We start from the raw sequence: 22,743 nt of genomic DNA, 5'->3' as shown, positions 1-22,743 counted from the left end.
CATAATTTAGTTTGGTTTTGGTTGGTAGTTTTGCATAGTCGCAGCTTATTGGTTCCCATGGAGTCGTGATAGCTGAATCCACGCCACACATCACTTCAGCAGGCTGTGTTTCTTGGAAGGCATCCTGGGAGAGACTATAGTGGCAGACATCCTGTCTTTACCTGAAAGCCACTCAATCTTGCTCTAATGCACCCCAACAGACGCTCACAAGCACACCAACGGAACCACTTACCTCCCAAGTGTGAATAATGACTCAGCAACACTTTTCCATTTTCTCCTGTCCTCTTGCACGTCATCAGTGGCCTTTTAAATGGACTGAGCTGCGGAGATGAGAGTGGCTTTATTAGATTGGCCGGCCCTGATCCAGGACCTGGGACGATGCCTGGTGATATTTTTAGAGCACAGCAGTCATTCTGCATTCTGTTCTGCTTTATTCTGTCACTTCCTCCTCCACGGAAGACCGGATAAACTCAATGGAGACATCCTCTGACCACGCAGACATCCCCTTTTTGTTGCATTGTGTTTATTTGAGGGAACTATTGTAACCAGTCACTATGTTGGTGATTGTGTTGTTTGCAGAGTGTTTTATTGGTTACACTGGAGACATTTCAATTCCAACAAGGTGCAGGAACAGTTAACAGTATTTAACCACTTGAACCCCACATTATGTAAAGATAGGCGAACATTTGTAGAACTTAGCCGATCTACAAGCTTACAGCGTGTCACGTGTTGAGCGCTTGTAGATCAGCTATTTTCAGTTAAGAGATATGTGTACAGGGAGAAAATGAGGGGGCCAAGGATAGACCCTCGGAGGACTACAGTGTGGTTGTACAATGAGAGGGAGTTATCGCCTGCATTACTTTTCCCACATTTTAGGCATGGCATTCAATTCATATACTCACACAAGTGCAAATGGAGAACAAACAAAGAATCATCTGCCATGGCCATTCATGTCTGTGGTTTCACTCCTTCTTTGATGTGTCTTTGCCCTGTATTCAGTATGTCTGCTTGTGAATCATACAGTATGCTTGGAGCTTCAGTAAGGTGCCTTTTAAACCAGCAGTGACAGGCGAGAGCCGGTAGGAAGGTAAATAACAGGAAAGGAAGATGCTCTCTGCACCCACACACCCTATGGGCCAGTAAGGTCACCTTGGCCTTTTGTTTCATCTTGGATCAAAGCTGCTGAGTGGAATCAATAGGCTCGCTTGATCACAATAAAGGACCAGCGAGAATCCAAAACACAGTCAAGTCAAGGTCGAGTGGAAGAGTTCTGTTTTCCTCAATCCTAATGTTTCCAAACCCCTTGACGTCACCCACACAAATGAGATGTCTCAACCCAGAGCAGAGCATAAATCCGGGTCCACGGAAACATAATTCATCTCTAATGAAACCAAAGTCTCACGTGTAAACCTACAATTCTCATTTATCTGCCAGTTTAGACAATGAATAATGGAGACAATAAAGAAGGTGGAATATCATGAGAGGTGAGGGTGATTTACAGGCTATCACGTTGCATGTTCCAGTGGAGTAGGCACAGTCCCGTGGGAGAGCGCACTGTTTTGTAAACATCAATGCTGCTGCTGACACATATTTGAATATTTATGAGCCATAACCCATAAAGACCGGGAACGCGTCTGTCATTTTAGATTTCTTTGGCTGATCAAAAATAGCAGATATACAAGCTCATAGCACGGCACCGAGTGCCGCGCTATGAGCTTGAAGATCTGCTATTTTTGAAAAATCGTGAAAATGTGTGCAAATCTTTGAATATGTATTTTTTAAAGTGAACATTTGTAAAATATTTTGTTCCAAAGATTTGAGTTACAAATGTTGCTTAAAAATATATATATATCCAAAGATTTGCACACCTATTCATGATTTGTTTTTCAAAAACTCGGTGCCGCGCTATGAGCTTGTATATCTGCTATTTCTTAATAGCCAAAGAAATCTTAAAATGACACAGATGCGTTCTGGGTCGTAATGGATTAAAGGTAGCGTCCCCTGAAAACATCATTTTCCATATAGTGTCCAATGTTATGATTGTCTACTGAAAATGGAGTATGCCAAGTATGACAAGTAAGTCATCGATGACAGTGCAGTTAAAAACAGAATTGTCTGTTAGTAATTTTAGTGAAGGTTTCTCCGCTTCCCTTTGTTGTCTCACGCCAGGAAGTCTTTTCTGCTCTTTATGTTGCATTACTGTCTCTGTCATTCAATAACCATGATCTAATAACCTGAACTGTTTCCCCATCATCTGGATAAAATTAGAAGTTTTTATCTATCAGGCCTATTTGGCTGTATTGAAAATTTCTTAAAAGCAACTTCTGAGACAAGACACTAAACCTTAATCGTGCCTAATACTGTGCCTTTTATTGGTTGACATCACCAAACCATTATGCGGTCTATGAGATATATTTACTCGATGTTACCCTTTTACCCACTTAAACCTTATATGTGGAGCGGGGTCCTCCAGGGTTCTCTTCAAGGCTAATAGCTGATCTTCAAGCTTGTATAGATTGACCATTTTCTGCAAATATTCACCAATTTTCGCCGAATGTTAGTTTTATTATGACATGCCCAGAATAGGGAAGCGAGGGTTCAAGTGGTTATGGGTGGCATTTCCAGGTTATTGTGGAGTTTTTGCCCCATCACATGCTTTAAAGTAGTATTTGAAGACATTCAAGAATGCCTTGATTGTAACCTCCAGGTACACCATAAAGTCTACGAGTAACATCTACGCTCCGGATTTGTGCAAGGCAGAGACTTATGGTTAAAGCTCGTTTACAGCAAATTCCTTTTTTATGATACTCTTATGATATTTAACAACCCTAAAAATATGCAATAAAAATGGTATGCTGTATTTTTCTTAATCTCCCCTTTTATATTATTTATTAATTTGGCATAATTTGTATATCTTTCCTTCCTTATTGTCCAGACTACAGTATGGGCATTTGTCACAGTATAGTCCACACATAGTTCCATGTCCTCAGCTCATAGGTTCAGTGTTGATCTGTGCTGACACTGGGGATTCTCTCGGTAATGGGTATCCCTACAAACTCCACCGTCATCGTTTTATTTGTCTCTTTCTTTCTTTTTTTTGCCACATCGGTCGATGGATGACACTCCAGAGAAATCGATCGGATGCGACCTTGTTGTGCCAGACGCAAGGTTGCTGCTGTCCTGTCACACATTGTGTCTGGAGAGCATGCTAAGTATGTATAGGTTCACGTCTGTTTGTAAGGCTGAAGCAAGAGGAAGAATACATTTTCTGTCTCTTATACACTAGTGTACACAGTACAATACTCAGTGTTAATGTATCTATTTGCAACTCTTAGAGTCTACAAATGTACCTGAATGGGCCATAAGGGTCCATTTATGCCAGACATAAATGAACACTCACACTTTTGCAGTGTACAATATTTGTTGATCAAAAGCAATCCTTCACAATGGGAATTAATGCCTTCCCATTCTTGTTTGTTATCTCCTATTCCCCTGCCCCTAACCCCATAATATGCTTCTTAAGTGGGAGTTTTGTTTGAGTTTAATTAGCTTTGGAGGAGTCTGCAAGAACCTCATTAGAAAAATGAAAGTAGCGAGAGGTGAGGCAGTGCATACAGTATAGCAACTGCTTTGTATGATGAACACTTAGCAAACAAACAGCTGGGACAAGCAGTGAATATATAGCAATGAAGCCACAACAGGGACTTTAATTACAGATTGAACTTTAACCCACATCCCTTTCTCCTTTCCTCATTGAGAAGAAAACTCCGTGGCTGGCTGTAATTGCCCACAGAAATGTCCCTCAACAGAGCTGACTGGTTAATATAGTAGATTTTTTCAGTTTTGGCTAAAGTGTAGCTGGGGCTTCTAATCGTGTTGGCTAGTCAAGCGCACAAGATGGCTCATTATCTTCCACATAAGACAACGGATCATCTCAATGATGATAAGGGAATACCCCAGAGGAATTGGCAAATGCCTGGAATTTCCTGTTTCCCTAAATGACATGATCAGGCTTCTCCATGGCCGTGAACATGTCTTGTGTCTGACATGAGGAAGAGGCAAAAACGTAACTCCTTCAAGGTCTAAATCATGTGAAAAACTAATTGGAGGTCACAGTGAGATTCTCCTCCGCTGGTGGGAAAAGCAAATCATGTGTGAAGCCTCTGCACTCAGTAACCATGGCGCTCGGGCAACAAGTTGCCACCCCATGGCCAAGCTAGGGATCCTCCCTACTCCTCAGCGTGAGTCTGTTACTCTGTTTTCCTTGCAGAGCCTCCAGCATGTGTGTCTGTCTCCAAGGGATTCATTGTGTGTGCTGTTATAAGAATGAAGGACAGGGATTTAGTAAACCTGCCTACAATGGTAGCAGGGATTTTCCCATCGGACTCTCTTGGCTTCTGTGGGTCTGCCGTGACCTTTTTTAAAAGGCATTGATCTGCGAAGCAGCACGGAACAGTCGGGCGGCAATATGGGTACTGTTGAAAAGTGTAACCTTGGTTTGACTCATTAGTCCCTCACCTGCTGCTAATAGCAGATGGTCCGCTGAAGGGCAAAGATGGGATTCCTTGTAACTATTCAAAGTGTTTTGTTGGTAGGATGAATGCAATTGTTCCGTCCCTTTCTGCTTGGGTCATCGCTTCGTATTCACTCGAAAAATGGTTCAATGGCGTGTGCTGAATATTTCTATTGTGCTCCACTTTGGCAGAGATAGATGGTACACTAGAGTCATGCTAAATGAGAGAGAAAAAGAGAGAGACAGAGAGAGAAGGAGAAAGGTCACCATGGCTGAAGTTGTTTTTCCACAGAGCTGGCTCACATGGTCATGGCAGGGCTGCTCAGTGGTGTGTGGGTGAGAAAGTCCTGGGAGATGAAGTGGAGCCTGACAGCAGCATGCCTCAGTCTCATGATATCCACCTGACCCCCCTCCCCTGTTTCCCAGCAAACCCTGCTGGTATGACTGCTGCTCAATGTCTGTCCAGGCTTATTACTGTTACTGCCCCCTGTGTACAGCCTACACAGTCAAATCCCGAGTGTTAATCTAACTCGGAGAGTGTACAAATGTAACCAAACATTTGTACACTCTCTGAGTTACAAATGGACAAATTAACACTGAGAATTTTCAACACTCACCATTGCCTTGTCAAAGTACTTACTGTAATTGGATAGCCTCTTTTATGACTTTCACTGTCTCAGATGATAACTTATGCCTTTGGCTTTCAGGGACACGTTGAGGGCACACTTCATGAGCTTGCCCTTTGTCGCGCCATTATGCTGGTCGGTCACATGCACTTGCTGTGTGGGACCCAGTTGTTGGCTGCTGTTGTTGCCTCAGCAAACAGTTTTTTTCCCCCCTTCTTTTTTGTCTGCTGTAGGTGGGAAAAAAAGAGTGGGAGGCTGTGTTTTGTGGCCAGAGGAGACCTACTGTGAACACATTCCTCACAGCTGGAGGTCTTACTGGGCCACGTGTTCCCTAATTAATACCTGAATGCTGCTTTTACTATTATTATAACTGAAAAGGAGGGAGCTATTGTGGGTACCGCTACCACATGCCTTCTGGAATAAGCAATCTGACATTTTGGCTCCCCCGTTTGCACCGTTCAACACGTTTCAATCGCCGGCTAATTAAAAGGTTTGACTGTTACGAACGGAATGCCTGCTGGATAAAGATGTTGCTGACTGGCTCCTCCAGAGTAGACCACAGTGCATTTCGATGCCAGAGGGCCTAAACTGGGAATAAAGTGCTGATCCTTCCTCTGTGTGTCACACAGCCCCCAGCCTCAGGAATGCCACGGGAAAGGAAGGGAGGAGGAGGAGGAGATGGAGGCAGGAAATACTTTTTGTCTTTTTTTCCCCGCTGTACTGTGGAATAGATGATCCCTTTTTTGGTCATCCTCTCTGAGGTATAGGGCTGGGTAATTAATAGAAAATATAACGAAACCGATATAGAACCAATTAGAGACTTGTCATTTTTTCTACCTAATCGATTAGTCTTATTAACCACTTAACCCTGTACTATACTTCGTTGTACAATGGTGGTGTACAAAATAGTGAAAACAGCCAATCTATAAGCTCGCAATGTGACACATTGTGAGCTATGGTAGAGCTGCTATTTTCACTGTTGTTTAAAAAAATCATTAACTAATTGTAATTGAGGCAAAGGTTTGACATAATCGTGATATTGTTCTGAAGTCTTATCACCCAGGCCAACTCTGAGGCTTTTACTATGGTAGATGACACTATTATTGAGATCTTATTCTACAATGAAATGTGACACTTCTTAAATAAAAGATATTGACCTAGTTTTCCTTCTACCGGCCCAAGGGCAAATAAACGTATATGCGGGAAATGATATGCAACATAATTAGGGTACGTAAATTTGACCTTGAATTAAATTGAGACTAATAAAAATAGACACTCTCCCAGGGGAGCCGACACAATAACACTGCAGTGAATTAAACTTAACAATTCAACGTTGTTCACAGATGGGTCCGGTTACAGCTTAGGTGCTAGCATCACAGGAACTCAAATCTATAGCTTTACTCCACCACTAATGTGATTATCTCCATGGCAAAGGTGCAAAGACTACAGGATACCCCTCTGCCGTCAGGATGAAACCTAATTTATACTTGAATTGTCATACAAAGATAACAGATGTTTGACTGGAAGGGAAAAATACATGATTTTTCCCTACGTTATTTTCAGCAAGCGATGTGGTCGCACAATGGAAGTATAACACATTTAGCTTTTGGGTTTATTCTGGACCTTACAGAACTACTGCCTTCCCTGCAGCTTTTTGTAAACAAGAATACTGTCATTTGAACAGTATGATTCTGGATTATTGTCTCCGCCAGGCCGAAAGGCATGGCAAGAGAGTATGTTTTGCCACCCGTCCGTCCGTCCGTCCGTCCGTCCGTCCGTCCGTCCGTCCGTCCGTCCGTCCGTCCGTGTGTCCGTCCGTCCTTCTGTCTGCGAGCAGCTAATCTCCGCCACCGTTTGCCCGGTCGCTGTGAAACTGCACACACACACTCCCTGGATGCCACAGCAGAACCTCTGCCCCACATTTTTCAGATCAGCCTGTCATAGCGCCACCATGAGGCCGACTTTTGCAAAACACATTTTTGGATATTACTTCTACAGATTTGGTCCAAACAACACGCGAATCGGTACACAATATCTCTATAGTCATGTGATCAACATGGATCTGTCCGATTTTCCATATTCCATCCTGATTGGCTAAGATTGGCTTCCAAAGTTTGCAGGATTGGTTCGTTTTGAACAAAATGCCTCAAATCATGAACGCAGCATGCGATTTCCGTGAAAATTTCCACGTAGATTCCCACTTGGCCCAGGAAGAAATGCCACTTGAAAACATGGTGGCGCTATAACAGGCCGATTCACGTTTTTACCTATAACTGCACCGATCTGCGTGAAACTTTAGAGGCCAAGGAAAAACCTTTTCCCTGCATTTTTCACATCTGCCTTTTAGAGCGCCACCAGGAGGCTGAGTTTTGGAAAACAAATGTTTTCTTCTTACTCCTTCAGATTCTGTCCAAAAAACACCCAAATGGGTACACATTATCTCTATAGTCATGTGATCAAGATGGATGTGTCCGATATTTCATATTCCATCCTACTTAAAGTTTGCAGGATAGCTCCGTTTTGAACAAAATTCCTCCTTCACATTGGCCTATTATAGCGCCACCAGGAGGCCATAATAACCTACCTGACCTGGCGGAGACTTGTGCTCCGATGAGCACTTTTTCTAGTCTGTATGTGTTTTTGTTCTTGTTCTTGTTCAACTACCAATGTGGGGAACAAGATTCCCCACAAGGATAGTAAAACCAGAAAAACGTGACCTTATGGGAAAATGTTTAGGTCCCTCATTTTCATGGCTAAGAAAGATTTGTAGAATTACATTTGTGTGTGTGTGTGTGTGTGTGTGTGTGTGTGTGTGTGTGTGTGTGTGTGTGTGTGTGTGTGTGTGTGTGTGTGTGTGTGTGTGTGTGTGTGTGTGTGTGTGTGTGTGTGTGTGTGTGTGTGTGTGTGTGTGTGGAGGTCTTAGTATCGTTGCTTCCTGGCCAGCTGTTCCTGCTGTCAAGGTTTGCATGCGGATGTCTATTTCATCATGTGAGAGACATCCATTGTGTTTGCTATAGGAGCCATAAATACACACACATGTAATCAATGTGTACCAGGCATGGTTGTAAAATAGCTTTCCTTTCTTTTTTTAGGACTGTGAAGCATCTAGATCTCATAGAACTACTGCTCACTTGTACAGTATGTGACATTAATATATTTATGGCTAGAATATCCTGCAGCACCCCTCAACATGCCAATGAAAACCGAGTTTGTTGACAAGTGTTATGGGACTGACTGTTTTGTTGAATCTCAGAGTTAAAGTTTGTGCGTGTGTGTGTGCGTGCGTGTGCGTGCGTGTGTGTGTGTGTGTGTGTGTGTGTGTGTGTGTGTGTGTGTGTGTGTGTGTGTGTGTGTGTGTGTGTGTGTGTGTGTGTGTGTGTGTGTGTGTGTGTGTGTGTGTGTGTGTGTGTGTGTGTGTGTGTGTGTGTGTGTGTGTGTGTGTGTGTGTGTGTGTGTGTGTGTGTGTGTGTGTGTGTGTGTGTGTGTGTGTGTGTGTGTGTGTGTGTGCGTGCGTGCGCGTGCGTGCGTGTGTGTGTGGCTCAGTCGTTATGTGGTAGAGGTGGTGAACTTGACCGATACTCTGCACCTTAATCTCATGTACAACGCACTGATACTCTTCTTGCACTAATGTCATGAACAGTATGTCCCAGCTGCTATGCTCACGCATCTTAGTTCGAAACCTCATGTACATAATGTTTGTTAAAACGTATGATGCAACAATAAAGGTGATTCTTATTCTGAGGATGTGATTGCCAGTTCACTGAAACGGATGTGCTGCCTTCATGGATGTAAAAATAACACTGAAAGAGATTTACATCTACAGGAACCTTCTAGGAAACCCCCCAACAATCTTTGAACGCATATAGACACAGACAAATCCTCAGTGTTATTATTTTTTTAGTTGATTCAAATTCTTTCATATATATACGTAATTAAAGCCAATATCTTTTGTCTTTTTCTATATGTCTTCCAGGAGGCGTTCGTGGAGCTGTATGACAGGCAGAGGGACTCTGTCTTCAGTTGTTCCTGGCCCTCCATTAAGACGGTCTTCGGCCTGGCTGCTCTTGGTGCAGCTAGTCTCACCATCGGAGCGTACCTTACACAAAAGTGAATGAGATTCTTCTATCAGACATATTTTCTCTCCTGTCTCCCTGCGCCCTTTTTACTTCCTTCTCTCTCCTTTCAAAGACACTTCTGCCTCCTCAGAGACGCTCCCGCATATCCGGAAAACCTGCCTCTCTTCAAAGCTGACTCCCATGAACTCTATGAACTCCCCTCCATTTCAAAACAAAGGCACAAATCAAAACTGTAGGAAATCAATTCGCTGCCCGCACAGTGCAAATAAAGTCACGAAAGAATGCAGCTTAAATGTAATCACACAAAGTTGAGGACAATGGAGGACTCGGATGAAAAAGGAGGGTTCAAGGGCATGTGTCTTTGTTTTGTTCTGCCTGCTTCTGTACTAGTTGTAGCATGAACCTCGAGTGTTTAGTTAGTGTAGACGTTGCATGTGTCGGTATGGCTAAAGAAAGTAAGCTCCTCCTGGACCTCTCATGGAAGACTTGATAATTAGGGCGCAATGAGTGCTACCACAGCACAGAGGGCGCCCACACACCGCCCCGCCCCTGCTTGTCGGGGTGAAGAACCCTGTTTGAACTGTGGACTCCGGTTACCCCCCTCCAGCCATCCTTCAAAGGACTTCCTCCGCACAACAGCTGCTCAGAATGTATAATGGAAACAGCCAGCCTGGTGTGTTTCTACTGCTCTCACTCCTCAAATACCAAGAGCAGATCCAGTGAACTTGCAACACACTGCAGCATTATGCTTTCCATGGGTGAGGGTTGGTAGACTGAGCTTGACTGAGTTTGCTCTGCAGAGTTTTTTTTAACACTCTGACTGTCAGGTTTTTTTTTTTTTTTTCATGGCACACCAAACTACAGCACCCATGCAGGTTTGCCATAGCAAAGGCAGAGGTGGAAAGGAATTTTGACAGAGTGAAACGCACAAAAGGTGGCCCAGAAATTCTGTTCTTACCGATGGGGTGAAGAATGTTACTACTACAAAGAAAAACGTGAGGTGGCTGAAAAATAAATGATTGCATATATGGTATTGCAGGAAAAGAAGACAGTGGGTGGCATGAATGGACAATCCCATGGTGTGGATTCCTCAGGCTTTCTAAAGCCCTTACAATACACAACCCTCAGGCCTCACACCCAGCCTCTGTTAAAATTCTTCATCTGGAGAGAGGTATACAGTACGCAAGTATAATCTGACTTGGAACAGCACCTGATGACAGCATTTCCACTAATTTTTTTCAACAACATCTCTTCAATTTTCTACCTCTGTTACCGTTTCCCCCCCTCTCGTTCTTTCACTCAGTCTCTGGATATACTGTTTGGCCTCACCCGTGTTTCAGAGTCAGAACTGAACTGCCAAACCCCTTTAACATGTGTCCTCCAGCTGTTGCTGGTCTGACTCTGAGGGGACAAAGGGGCCCCACAGACTATTGGTAATGTTAGAATCCACACTGACAAAAGACCATGTTCACATGGGTAGCAAATCCTAGCATGGATCTGTAGCAGCAGGTTACCGTAGTAGACAGAATACTAAGGCACACAGATTTCATATGGCAAAGACTGTCAGTCAATGGTCCATGTGCAGCCTTGCATAGTGTGCACTGTTGAGTTGGAATCTGAGATGTCCCTTGTCCCCAGCTGCAATACATTCAGTCTGCAAAGGCAACATTGATTTATTATTTTCAGACTATTTTATTGATGTTTGTCTTGCATTACTGTCTGACAGAAAATTCTGAAAGGCGTAGGCTATAATGCGTTTTTTTCTTTCAATGCATTAGCCTATATAGCAATTTTTTTCTCTCACTCTCTCTCGCTCTCTCTCTCTCTCTCGCTGTCTCTCTCATTGAAAATCTTCAACTTCTTTGTTGCGTCAGTGGAAAATATTGTCCTCACTCAATTAATACCCGCTATATATATCTATAACCATATTTATATTAGAATTGGGTAGAACATTACATATAACAACAAAGGAGTTACATTTTCTATTTATTGAGAGGTACCAGAGTTTTAACAATACCATGATGGAAAATCACTTATGTTTCACTTTTTAAAATTTTCATGGATTCACACTGTAACTATACTATTTTCTGGCTGCTATCGTATCAAGAAGACATGTTGAAAGGTGAATTTCTGTTGTATTAATCAGCTATATTAAGGCTGCTATACTATCAAGTCCTGATTTAATTTTCACTTACAGCTTAAACTGCCACACAGTTACAGTATAGTTCTAGAAAGCTGGAAACCAAAGTTAACTTGTATTAATCTTTTTTAATAATAATGATAATAATAATAATAATAAAAAAGAGAGCTTGAAGAGAATACTTGTAACTTCACTTTCACTTTCTGTGAAAGACTTTTGAGTGAGATTTTGTAACTTCTCTGTAAAGGGTTTGTCATGTAGAATATACTGACCTGCTTGGTGTAGTGTAACCTTTCGTCAGCTTGTGCGCCATTGATATACAGCACTTACCTGTAAAATATAGACCTGCCAGACTGAAACCTTACCTGTTAATTCTCTTAATCAGCCACACTAATGACACACGGTGTGTGATATCCCATATGTGTTTGAAAAGGACATATACAGCTGTTAATTTATGGACGGGAATAACAGTGTAACAGCAATACAGTCATTTTCATATTCTCTTCTGTGCATATATGAATGTAGGCACTATGGTTGCTGTAGTGTACTGTTTTATGTCTATAATATCAAACTTGTAGCACTTAACAAGTGGATTGTGTTTCTGTTGTTTACTGCTATATCCACAATAAGCTAGCGGGATCAATATTGTTCCTAATAAACCAGATTTCTCAAACAATCTGAGCCCAGGTTTCTCTGCTTTCATAATCATCATTGTGTGTGTGTGTGTGTGTGTGTGTGTGGGGGGGGGGGGGGTGCTTTGAGAGAGGGAGAGATGGAGATATGGAGGATTTTAGGCACAGAACAGTATCTCAGTTGCACTCTAGCAACACTGTGTCAGTTTGGAGTTGTCTAGCCAGTCCTTTGTAGAGCTGACTGTGTCAACATGGCTGTCTGCACTACACACTCTTGTTCTGAAGGGCTGTGCAGAGACAGTGCAGCCGCACCCCATCATACTTCAAAGCTGTCCCCAAACACTGCACTTGTCTGCCTGCCTCTTCTGCCTCCATACGCAGCTAAACGCGACGAGTGTAAGAATCAAATGCCCCGAGGCCAGGTTTCTACACCCTCTGCTTCTTTTCTCATCACACTGGTCTTCAAAGGCAGTGGCGCTCCACAGAATTTGTTAAAATGATGATGCATGATGCAGTAAAACTAATGTTGAAAGAGAGCGAGAGTATGAGGGAATAGAGAAAGGCCTCATGTGAGGGGATGTAGTATATCCCCCTGAGGAGACTAACATAGAAGAGAAGTTAATTTGGGCTGGAGCCCCCTGAAATTTGCTCTCTCTCTCTCTCTCCATGCATATAAAATGCATGACACGCTCTGAAGAAGGAGAATTTTAAATCAACCCCAAGACTTTCAAAAGACTGTCCAGTGTGTGAGAGAGAGAGAGAGAGAGAGAGACATGGGCAGCCCAAAATCAGTCAGTGAGCTACTAAAGCCCCTCTTCTTTAAGCCTACAAGGTGTAGAGGAGACGTTCCCAGTGCTGGATATCACAAGGGAGATTGTGAGATCAAAGCAGATTGTCTGGAGTAAGTCTAGTCCGGCTTTACCCCTCATTTGGAAGTCCATGTGATCCATTACCATCTCATTTAAAGTCAACATTTAATGCATCAAAAACATCCTATTCCACTGTAACAATTTCTGAATTTCAAGTGGAAGCTAAAGATCCAATAAGAATTAGAGGCTAATGATCTATTACACTTGTAATTGCTACTTAGTAGGCTATATCAATTGGATACCTACTGTAGCCTATATACTGCAGTAGAATGTGTTAATGTGTCTAACCCTGAAAAGTGTGTTATAGTGCCACCTTGTGGTTGCTGCCTATGGCTGCATGTAGAGGTTCTCAAACTATGGGTCGGGACCCCAAGTGGGGTTGTAGGTAGGTGAAGTTGGGGTCACACATTGACAACTGAAAATAGAATATGTTATCCTTCACCTTGTAGGCTATTTTTTCTCTTTTAAAAACAACGCATAGCTTGTGAAGCCTGGCTACAAGCTGTAATGCGTGCTTCAATATGCACATGTGTAACACCTCTGTAGCTTTTAAACTACAGACACAAAATCAGCAGGAGTCACAACATTGTAAATGTATTTTCTAATAAAAAATGCGATGCATCACATTAAATAATATTCCTATTCAAGGCTACCAGCTTTGTTTAAAATATTTTTGAATGGGTTAAGGGTCCATTTGGTTCCATTTGTACACTCAGGGTTATCGGGGTCCAAGTGAGGGAGAGGCCCGATTTCTATCTAATATGGCTGCAATCCTTTACACCACAATATGTTGCTTATAGGGCTGTGAAAGGAAGATAATAACTCTGGAATGGAGACTATGATGGAGACCTGAGTTGCGTGCTAAACCACTAAACTAACCTGCTACACAGCACAGTATGCTACTGTTCAGGCTCTCACAAAATTGCCATCTCACTATTTAGTCATACCTGCCAACCTCAGACCGTCCGATAACAAGAGATTTTTTTTAGGACTAGTAGCCTGCCAAAGTTTGTACTTTTCCCCCAGTTTAAATGTCCATTGCCATTGACAATGCATTGGGCGCTTATGATTTCGAAAACACAGGACATGATCCAAAGTGCCTTAAAGGATTCTGCATGGCAGGGGCGTCCTACTCCCTGGGCCAGGCTTGCACTTGGCCGCATACCTAAAGATGGAAGACTTGATGAACTGTGATGTTGAGACAGCTAGACAGACACTTCTTAGGGATTTTCAAGTGGGTTCCTACTTTCACCAGTTTCGCTGATTTAACCCCAAAACGTCTCCAGTAGGCTCAGCAGTGTATTCTGGCGTCCCAGAAACACTTCCCTCTGCATCTGTCCAGCCAGCTTATTTGGGAGACCAACTAGGGTATTTTCTTTTCTTTTCAGCCAAAGCCACTGGCTACTCTTAAAGTTAAATATTTCAAAAACTACAAATCATTTCAAAGTAAAACATCTCAAGGATGCATGTCCACAGTAAGGTGGAATTTTTGAACTGTGAATGGAGTTTCTAGGTGAAAGTGTTTTTTTGAGGTCCCAAAATCTTCCATGACCTCCATTATAAATCTCTGAACTTTTAAAGGAGTACAATTCTAAAACTATGCAACATTCAGGCAAACATGTCCACATTAAGATGAACATTTTAAAGTATGAATGGGGTTACTAGCAGTAAGTATGTAGGATTAGTAGCCTGTACTCGTTTCCCTTTAAATGTCCATTGCCGCATTGACAATGCATTGGATGTTTAAAGTTAAATATCTCCCAAACTACAAATGATTTCAAAGAAAAAATCTCACGCATTCATGTCCACAGTAAGGTGGATTTTTTGAACTGTGAATGGAGTTTCTAGGTGAAAGTGTTTTTTTGAGGTCCCAAATTCGTCCATCGACCTCCATTATAAATCTCTGAACATTTAAAGGAGTACAATTCTAAAACTATTAAACATTTCAAAGATTCCTTTTAAGGCAAACATGTCCACAGTAAGATGAACATTTTAAAGTATGAATGGGGTTACTAGCAGTAAGTATGTAGGATTAGTAGGTCAGGGGATCTTAGAATAATCTCACATTCTATTCCAATTCACTTTTTAAACAATTATTTTACTGATTTTCCTTTCAGACCCCAAATTAGATATTGCGTGGCTAGGACTAGTTGGCGCGGTCCCACACAATAGGGCTAATGGCTAGAGGACCTGTGTCGGTCAGATAGGTTATTCACTCAAGAGAGGGTGCAGGGAGTGGGCGCGGGGGCTTCTTCCCCCCGTGGTTTCCAGACAATAAAGCGGAGGGGTTATAGAACAAATATAAACGGGCAGCTGAAATATTAAATATTTAAAGTTATTTGTCTTGTTTGTTGTTCAAGTCAAAGCACCAGGAAGGCTGTACTTGTCAGCCATCTGTTAGCTCAATGGGTTGAGACGCAGTATTCATGATCCAGAGGCCATGAGTTCAAATCCCATTGATGTCTTTCCTATGATTCTTTCCTTTAAGATCAACTGAAAACTACCAGGAGGGCTATATTTGTCATCCAACTGTTAGCTCAATGGGTTGAGACGCAGTATACATGATCCAGAGGCCATGAGTTCAAATCCCATTGATGTCTTTCCTATGATTCTTTCCTTTGCAGACTGGCTTCCAGAAGATCAACTGAAAACTACCAGGAAGGCTGTACTTGTCAGCCATCTGTTAGCTCAATGGGTTGAGACGCAGTATACATGATCCAGAGGCCATGAGTTCAAATCCCATTGATGTCTTTCCTATGATTCTTTCCTTTGCAGACTGGCTTCCAGAAGATCAACTGAAAACTACCAGGAAGGCTGTACTTGTCAGCCATCTGTTAGCTCAATGGGTTGAGACGCAGTATTCATGATCCAGAGGCCATGGGTTCAAATCCCATTGATGTCTTTCCTATGATTCTTTCCTTTGCAGACTGGCTTCCAGAAGATCAACTGAAAACCACCAGGAAGGCTGTACTTGGGGCAACGGATAAATTGACTGATATCCTTAGTGATGCTTCCCTTTGCAGACTAACTTCTAGAAAAACAAGATAAAACCACCAGGAAACCTGTAACTCTCAGCCTACAGCATAGCTCAACTGGTAGAGTGTCTGTCCAATAACATGACTTGACTTGACTTGAGTGGGTTCGATTCCCACTCGAGTCAAGTGTCCCCGGTATCTTGGGGCAACGGATAAATTGACTGATATCCTTAGTGATGCTTCCCTTTGCAGACTAACTTCTAGAAAACAAGTTAAAACCACCAGGAAACCTGTAACTCTCAGCCAACAGCATAGCTCGACTGGTAGAGCGTCTGTCCAATAACATGACTTGACTTGACTTGAGTGGGTTCGATTCCCACTCGAGTCAAGTTATTGGACACTTGACTCGAGTGGGAACACTTGACTCGAGTGGGAATCGAACCCACTCAAGTCAGGTCAAGTCATGTTATTGGACAGCCGCTCTACCAGTTGAGCTATGCTGTTGGCTGAGAGTTACAGGTTTCCTGGTGGTTTTAACTTGTTTTTCTAGAAGTTATTCTGCAAAGGGAAGCATCACGAAGGATATCAGTCAATTTATCCGTTGCCCCAAGTTACCGGGGACACATGACTCGGAGTGGGAATCGAACCCACTCAAGTCAAGTCAAGTCATGTTATTGGACAGACGCTCTACCAGTTGAGCTAAGCTGTTGGCTGAGAGTTACAGGTTTCCTGGTGGTTTTAACTTGTTTTTCTAGAAGTTAGTCTGCAAAGGGAAGCATCACTAAGGATATCAGTCAATTTATCCGTTGCCCCAAGTACAGCCTTCCTGGTAGTTTTCAGTTGATCTTCTGGAAGCCAGTCTGCAAAGGAAAGAATCATAGGAAAGACATCAATGGGATTTGAACTCATGGCCTCTGGATCATGTATACTGCGTCTCAACCCATTGAGCTAACAGTTGGATGACAAATATAGCCTTCCTGGTAGTTTTCAGTTGATCTTCTGAAAGCCAGTCTGCAAAGGAAAGAATCATAGGAAAGACATCAATGGGATTTGAACTCATGGCCTCTGGATCATGAATACTGCGTCTCAACCCATTGAGCTAACAGATGGCTGACAAGTACAGCCTTCCTGGTGCTTTGACTTGAACAACAAACAAGACAAATAACTTTAAATATTTAATATTTCAGCTGCCCGTTTATATTTGTTCTATAACCCCTCCGCTTTATTGTCTGGAAACCACGGGGGGAAGAAGCCCCCGCGCCCACTCCCTGCACCCTCTCTTGAGTGAATAACCTATCTGACCGACACAGGTCCTCTAGCCATTAGCCCTATTGTGTGGGACCGCGCCAACTAGTGCTAGCCACGTAGTACTTGTGACCCTGACTTAGTCCACTGGGCCATCAGTAGCCCTGAAATTCAATGCTTTCTGTGTTGATTTTAAGGGTTTCTGGGTGTGTGGGTTCAAGCCTCACTCACTCCTTACCCTGAACCTCTTCTGTAAAGGAAAGGTTCAGGGCAAAGAGTGAGTGGGGCTTGAACCCACGGCCTCTGGATATGTAGGCAGTGTGTCTACACACTGAGCCATCAGCTGCCTTGCTATGAATGGTCTTCATTCCTTTTTGGGGAACAACACACAACAGTACTTTAAAAAAAAGAAAAGAAAAAAGAACTTCACAGCATATTACTTTGTCTATGGTTTGCTGTGCTGTTACTTGTCTAGATGTTTCAATGTTAATGAACACCAATGGAAACAAGCTTTTCTGTCATTGCCTATTTGGCCTTCAAATCTTGGCATGGCACAGTGGCCCACTGGATAAAGAGCCTGCCTGAGAAACAAAAGGTTATGAGTTTGATTCTTAACCATAACATCGTGTGAAAATATCAACACATTAAATAGATATATTATTTTTAAGTTTTAAATATAAATCTTTATCATGGGGGGCCCTGATACTACATCTTTTCACATTGGGGTCCACTGCCAAATAAAAGTCAATTTGGGGGGTCCTTGAAAACGAAATGTTTTAGAACCACAGATTCAAAGAAGACAGCAGTAGGCAAAGTACTACCAATCAACTCTAAATTGCCTGAAACGTACTCCTAACAGGTTTTTGGGGGGACGATTTCGGCTTCCACACTTAGTGATTTTTTCGGATTTAACTTTCGTTTTGGTAAAATAAATTTTACAGAAACGAAAATTACCAATCAACTCTAAATTGCCTGAAACGTACTCCTAACAGGTTTTTGGGGGGACGATTTTGGCCTCCACATTTAGTGATTTTTTCGCATTTAACTTTCGTTTCGGTAAAATAAATTTTACAGAAACGAAAATTACCAATCAACTCTAAATTGCCTGAAACGTACTCCTAATAGGTTGTTGGGGGGACGATTTTGGCCTCCACACTTAGTGATTTTTTCGGATTTAACTTTCGTTTCGGTAAAATAAATTTACCAATCAACTCTAAATTGCCTGAAACGTACTCCTAACATGTTTTTGGAGGGACGATTTTGGCCTCCACAATTAGTGATTTTTTCGGATTTAACTTTCGTTTCGGTAAAATAAATTTTACCGAATCGAAAATTACCAATCAACTCTAAATTGCCTGAAACGTACTCCTAATAGGTTGTTGGGGGGACGATTTTGGCCTCCACACTTCGTGATTTTTTCGGATTTAACTTTCGTTTCGGTAAAATAAATTTACCAATCAACTCTAAATTGCCTGAAACGTACTCCTAACAGGTTTTTGGGGGAACAATTTTTTTTTCGTTTCGGTAGTGACACCGTTTGCCCAAAAACCTGTTAGGAGTACGTTTCAGGCAATTTAGAGTTGATTGGTAGTACTTTTTAGTGACTTTTTTTTTCGTCCCTAACATTCATCAAGCTCTGGACTATGTAAATTTTCTTTTTACCGAAACGTTTTGCCGTAACGAAAGTTTTGGAAAATCGTCCCCCCAAAAACCTGTTAGGAGTACGTTTCAGGCAATTTAGAGTTGATTGGTAGTACTTTTTAGTGACTTTTTTTCCCGTCCCTAACATTCATCGAGCTTTGGACTTAGTAAATTTTCTTTTTACCGAAACGTTTTGCCGAAACGAAAGTTTTGGAAAATCGTCCCCCCAAAAACCTGTTAGGAGTACGTTTCAGGCAATTTAGAGTTGATTGGTAGTACTTTTTAGTGACTTTTTTTTTCGTCCCTAACATTCATCGAGCTCTGGACTGGAGCTCTGGACTGGTGACGAAAAATGACGAAAAATGCTGGTGACGAAAAATGCTGGTGACGAAAAATGACGAAAAATGCTGGTGACGAAAAAATGCTGGTGACGAAAAATGACGGAAAATGCTGGTGACGAAAAAATGCTGGTGACGAAAAATGACGAAAAATGCTGGTGACGAAAAAATGCTGGTGACGAAAAATGACGAAAAATGCTGGTGACGAAAAAATGCTGGTGACGAAAAATGACGAAAAATGCTGGTGACGAAAAATGCTGGTGACGAAAAAATGCTGGTGACGAAAAATGACGAAAAATGCTGGTGACGAAAAAATGCTGGTGACGAAAAATGACGAAAAATGCTGGTGACGAAAAATGCTGGTGACGAAAAATGCTGGTGACGAAAAAATGCTGGTGACGAAAAATTAGGAAAAATTCTGGTGACGAAAAATGACGAAAAATGATGGTGACGAAAAAATGCTGGTGACGAAAAATGACGAAAAATGCTGGTGACGAAAAATGACGAAAAATGCTGGTGACGAAAAATGACGAAAAATGCTGGTGACGAAAAAATGCTGGTGACGAAAAAATGCTGGTGACGAAAAATGACGAAAAATGCTGGTGACGAAAAATGCTGGTGACGAAAAAATGCTGGTGACGAAAAATGACGAAAAATGCTGGTGACGAAAAATGACGAAAAATGATGGTGACGAAAAAATGCTGGTGACGAAAAATGACGAAAAATGCTGGTGACGAAAAATGACGAAAAATGCTGGTGACGAAAAATGACGAAAAATGCTGGTGACGAAAAAATGCTGGTGACGAAAAAATGCTGGTGACGAAAAATGACGAAAAATGCTGGTGACGAAAAATGCTGGTGACGAAAAAATGCTGGTGACGAAAAATGACGAAAAATGCTGGTGACGAAAAATGACGAAAAATGCTGGTGACGAAAAATGCTGGTGACGAAAAATGCTGGTGACGAAAAAATGCTGGTGACGAAAAATTAGGAAAAATTCTGGTGACGAAAAATGACGAAAAATGATGGTGACGAAAAAATGCTGGTGACGAAAAATGACGAAAAATGCTGGTGACGAAAAATGACGAAAAATGCTGGTGACGAAAAATGACGAAAAATGCTGGTGACGAAAAAATGCTGGTGACGAAAAATGACGAAAAATGCTGGTGACGAAAAAATGCTGGTGACGAAAAATGACGAAAAATGCTGGTGACGAAAAAATGCTGGTGACGAAAAATGACGAAAAATGCTGGTGACGAAAAAATGCTGGTGACGAAAAATGACGAAAAATGCTGGTGACGAAAAATGCTGGTGACGAAAAATGACGAAAAATGCTGGTGACGAAAAAATGCTGGTGACGAAAAATGACGAAAAATGCTGGTGACGAAAAATGCTGGTGACGAAAAATGCTGGTGACGAAAAATGCTGGTGACGAAAAATGCTGGTGACGAAAAAATGCTGGTGACGAAAAATTAGGAAAAATTCTGGTGACGAAAAATGACGAAAAATGATGGTGACGAAAAAATGCTGGTGACGAAAAATGACGAAAAATGCTGGTGACGAAAAATGACGAAAAATGCTGGTGACGAAAAATGCTGGTGACGGAAAATGACGAAAAATGCTGGTGACGAAAAATGACGAAAAATGCTGGTGACGAAAAAATGCTGGTGACGAAAAATGACGAAAAATGCTGGTGACGAAAAATTACGAAAAATGCTGGTGACAAAAATGCTGGTGACGAAAAATGACGAAAAATGCTGGTGACGAAAAAATGCTGGTGACGAAAAATGAGGAAAAATTCTGGTGACGAAAAATGACGAAAAATGATGGTGACGAAAAAATGCTGGTGACGAAAAATGACGAAAAATGCTGGTGACGAAAAATGCTGGTGACGAAAAATGACGAAAAATGCTGGTGACGAAAAATGACGAAAAATGCTGGTGACGAAAAAATGCTGGTGACGCAAAAATGCTGGTGACGCAAAATGACGAAAAATGCTGGTGACGAAAAATGACGAAAAATGCTGGTGACGAAAAATGACGAAAAATGCTGGTGACGAAAAATGACGAAAAATGCTGGTGACGAAAAATGACGAAAAATGCTGGTGACGAAAAAATGCTGGTGACGAAAAATGCTGGTGACGAAAAATGACGAAAAATGCTGTGAAAAAATGCTGTTCGGTAGTGACACCGTCACTACCGAAACGGGAAAAAAATTAATAAGTCCACAGCTCAATGAATGTTAGGGAAAAAAAGTCACTACCAATCAACTTTAAATTGCCCGAAACGTACTCCTAACAGGTTTTTGGGGGAACATTTTTTTTTTCTTCGTTTCGGTAGTGACACAATGGTGTCACTACCGAAACGAAAAAAAAATTACTAAGTCCAGAGCTCGATGAATGTTAGGGACCAAAAAAAAAGTCACTACCAATCAACTTTAAATTGCCTGTAACGTACTCCTAACAGGTTTTTGGGGGAACCATTTTTTTTTTGGTCTCCACACTTAGTGATTTTTTCGGATTTAACTTCGTTTCGGTAGTGAAACAATGGTGTCACTACGGAAACGAAAAAAAATTACTAAGTCCAGAGCTCGATGAATGTTAGGGACCAAAAAAAAAGTCACTACCAATCAACTTTAAATTGCCTGAAACGTACTCCTAACAGTTTTTTGGGGGAACAATTTTTTTTTTGGCCTCCACAATTAGTGATTTTTTCGGATTTAACTTCGTTTCGGTAGTGACACAATGGTGTCACTACCGAAACGAAAAAAAAATGACTAAGTCCAGAGCTCGATGATTGTTAGGGACCAAAAAAAAAGTCACTACCAATCAACTTTAAATTGCCTGAAACGTACTCCTAACAGGTTTTTGGGGGAACAATTTTTTTTTCGTTTCGAGTCCAGAGCTCGATGAATGTTAGGGACCAAAAAAAAAGTCACTACCAATCAACTTTAAATTGCCTGAAACGTACTCCTAACAGGTTTTTGGGGGAACCATTTTTTTTTTGGTCTCCACACTTAGTGATTTTTTCTTATTTAACTTCGTTTCGGTAGTGACACAATGGTGTCACTACCGAAACGAAAAAAAAATTACTAAGTCCAGAGCTCGATGAATGTTAGGGACCAAAAAAAAAGTCACTACCAATCAACTTTAAATTGCCTGAAACGTACTCCTAACATTTTTTGGGGGGAACACATTTTTTTTTGGCCTCCACACTTAGTGATTTTTTCGGATTTAACTTTGTTTCGGTAGTGACACCAAAATGACTAAGTCCAGAGCTCGACGAATGTTAGGGACCAAAAAAAAAGTCACTACCAATCAACTTTAAATTGCCTGAAACGTACTCCTAACAGGTTTTTGGGGGAACATTTTTTTTTTCGTTTCGGTAGTGACACCATTGTGTAGTGACACCATTGTGTCACTACCGAAACGGGAAAAAATTACTAAGTCCAGAGCTCGATGAATGTTAGGGACCAAAAGAAAAGTCACTACCAATCAACTTTAAATTGCCTGAAACGTACTCCTAACAGGTTTTTGGGGGAGCCTTTTTTTTTTTGGTCTCCACACTTAGTGATTTTTTCGGATTTAACTTCGTTTCGGTAGGGACACAATGGTGTCACTACCGAAACGAAAAAAAAATTACTAAGTACAGAGCTCGATGAATGTTAGGGACCAAAAAAAAAGTCACTA

The 22,743-nt window shown here is 41.7% G+C and overlaps 1 protein-coding gene across 1 annotated transcript in view; it reads left to right on the top strand.

Annotated features, from left to right (window-relative positions):
- The window catches only part of bcl2b (BCL2 apoptosis regulator b), a 29,260-nt gene extending 17,235 nt beyond the window's left edge, over positions 1-12,025 (top strand). Inside the window, exon 2 of the mRNA XM_084058569.1 lies at positions 9,113-12,025. Coding sequence (XP_083914695.1) covers positions 9,113-9,250 — 138 coding nt within the window. The 3' untranslated portion in view covers positions 9,251-12,025. The remainder of the gene's footprint in view (positions 1-9,112) is intronic.
- Positions 12,026-22,743: the final 10,718 nt, after the last annotated feature.

The sequence above is a fragment of the Gymnoscopelus microlampas genome (assembly GCF_963454915.1).
Source record: "Gymnoscopelus microlampas genome assembly, chromosome: 5".
In the NCBI taxonomy this organism is placed as follows: Eukaryota; Metazoa; Chordata; class Actinopteri; order Myctophiformes; family Myctophidae; genus Gymnoscopelus; species Gymnoscopelus microlampas.
Note: the sequence above shows the minus strand (reverse complement) of the source record. Positions and strands in the feature narration are given on the sequence as shown.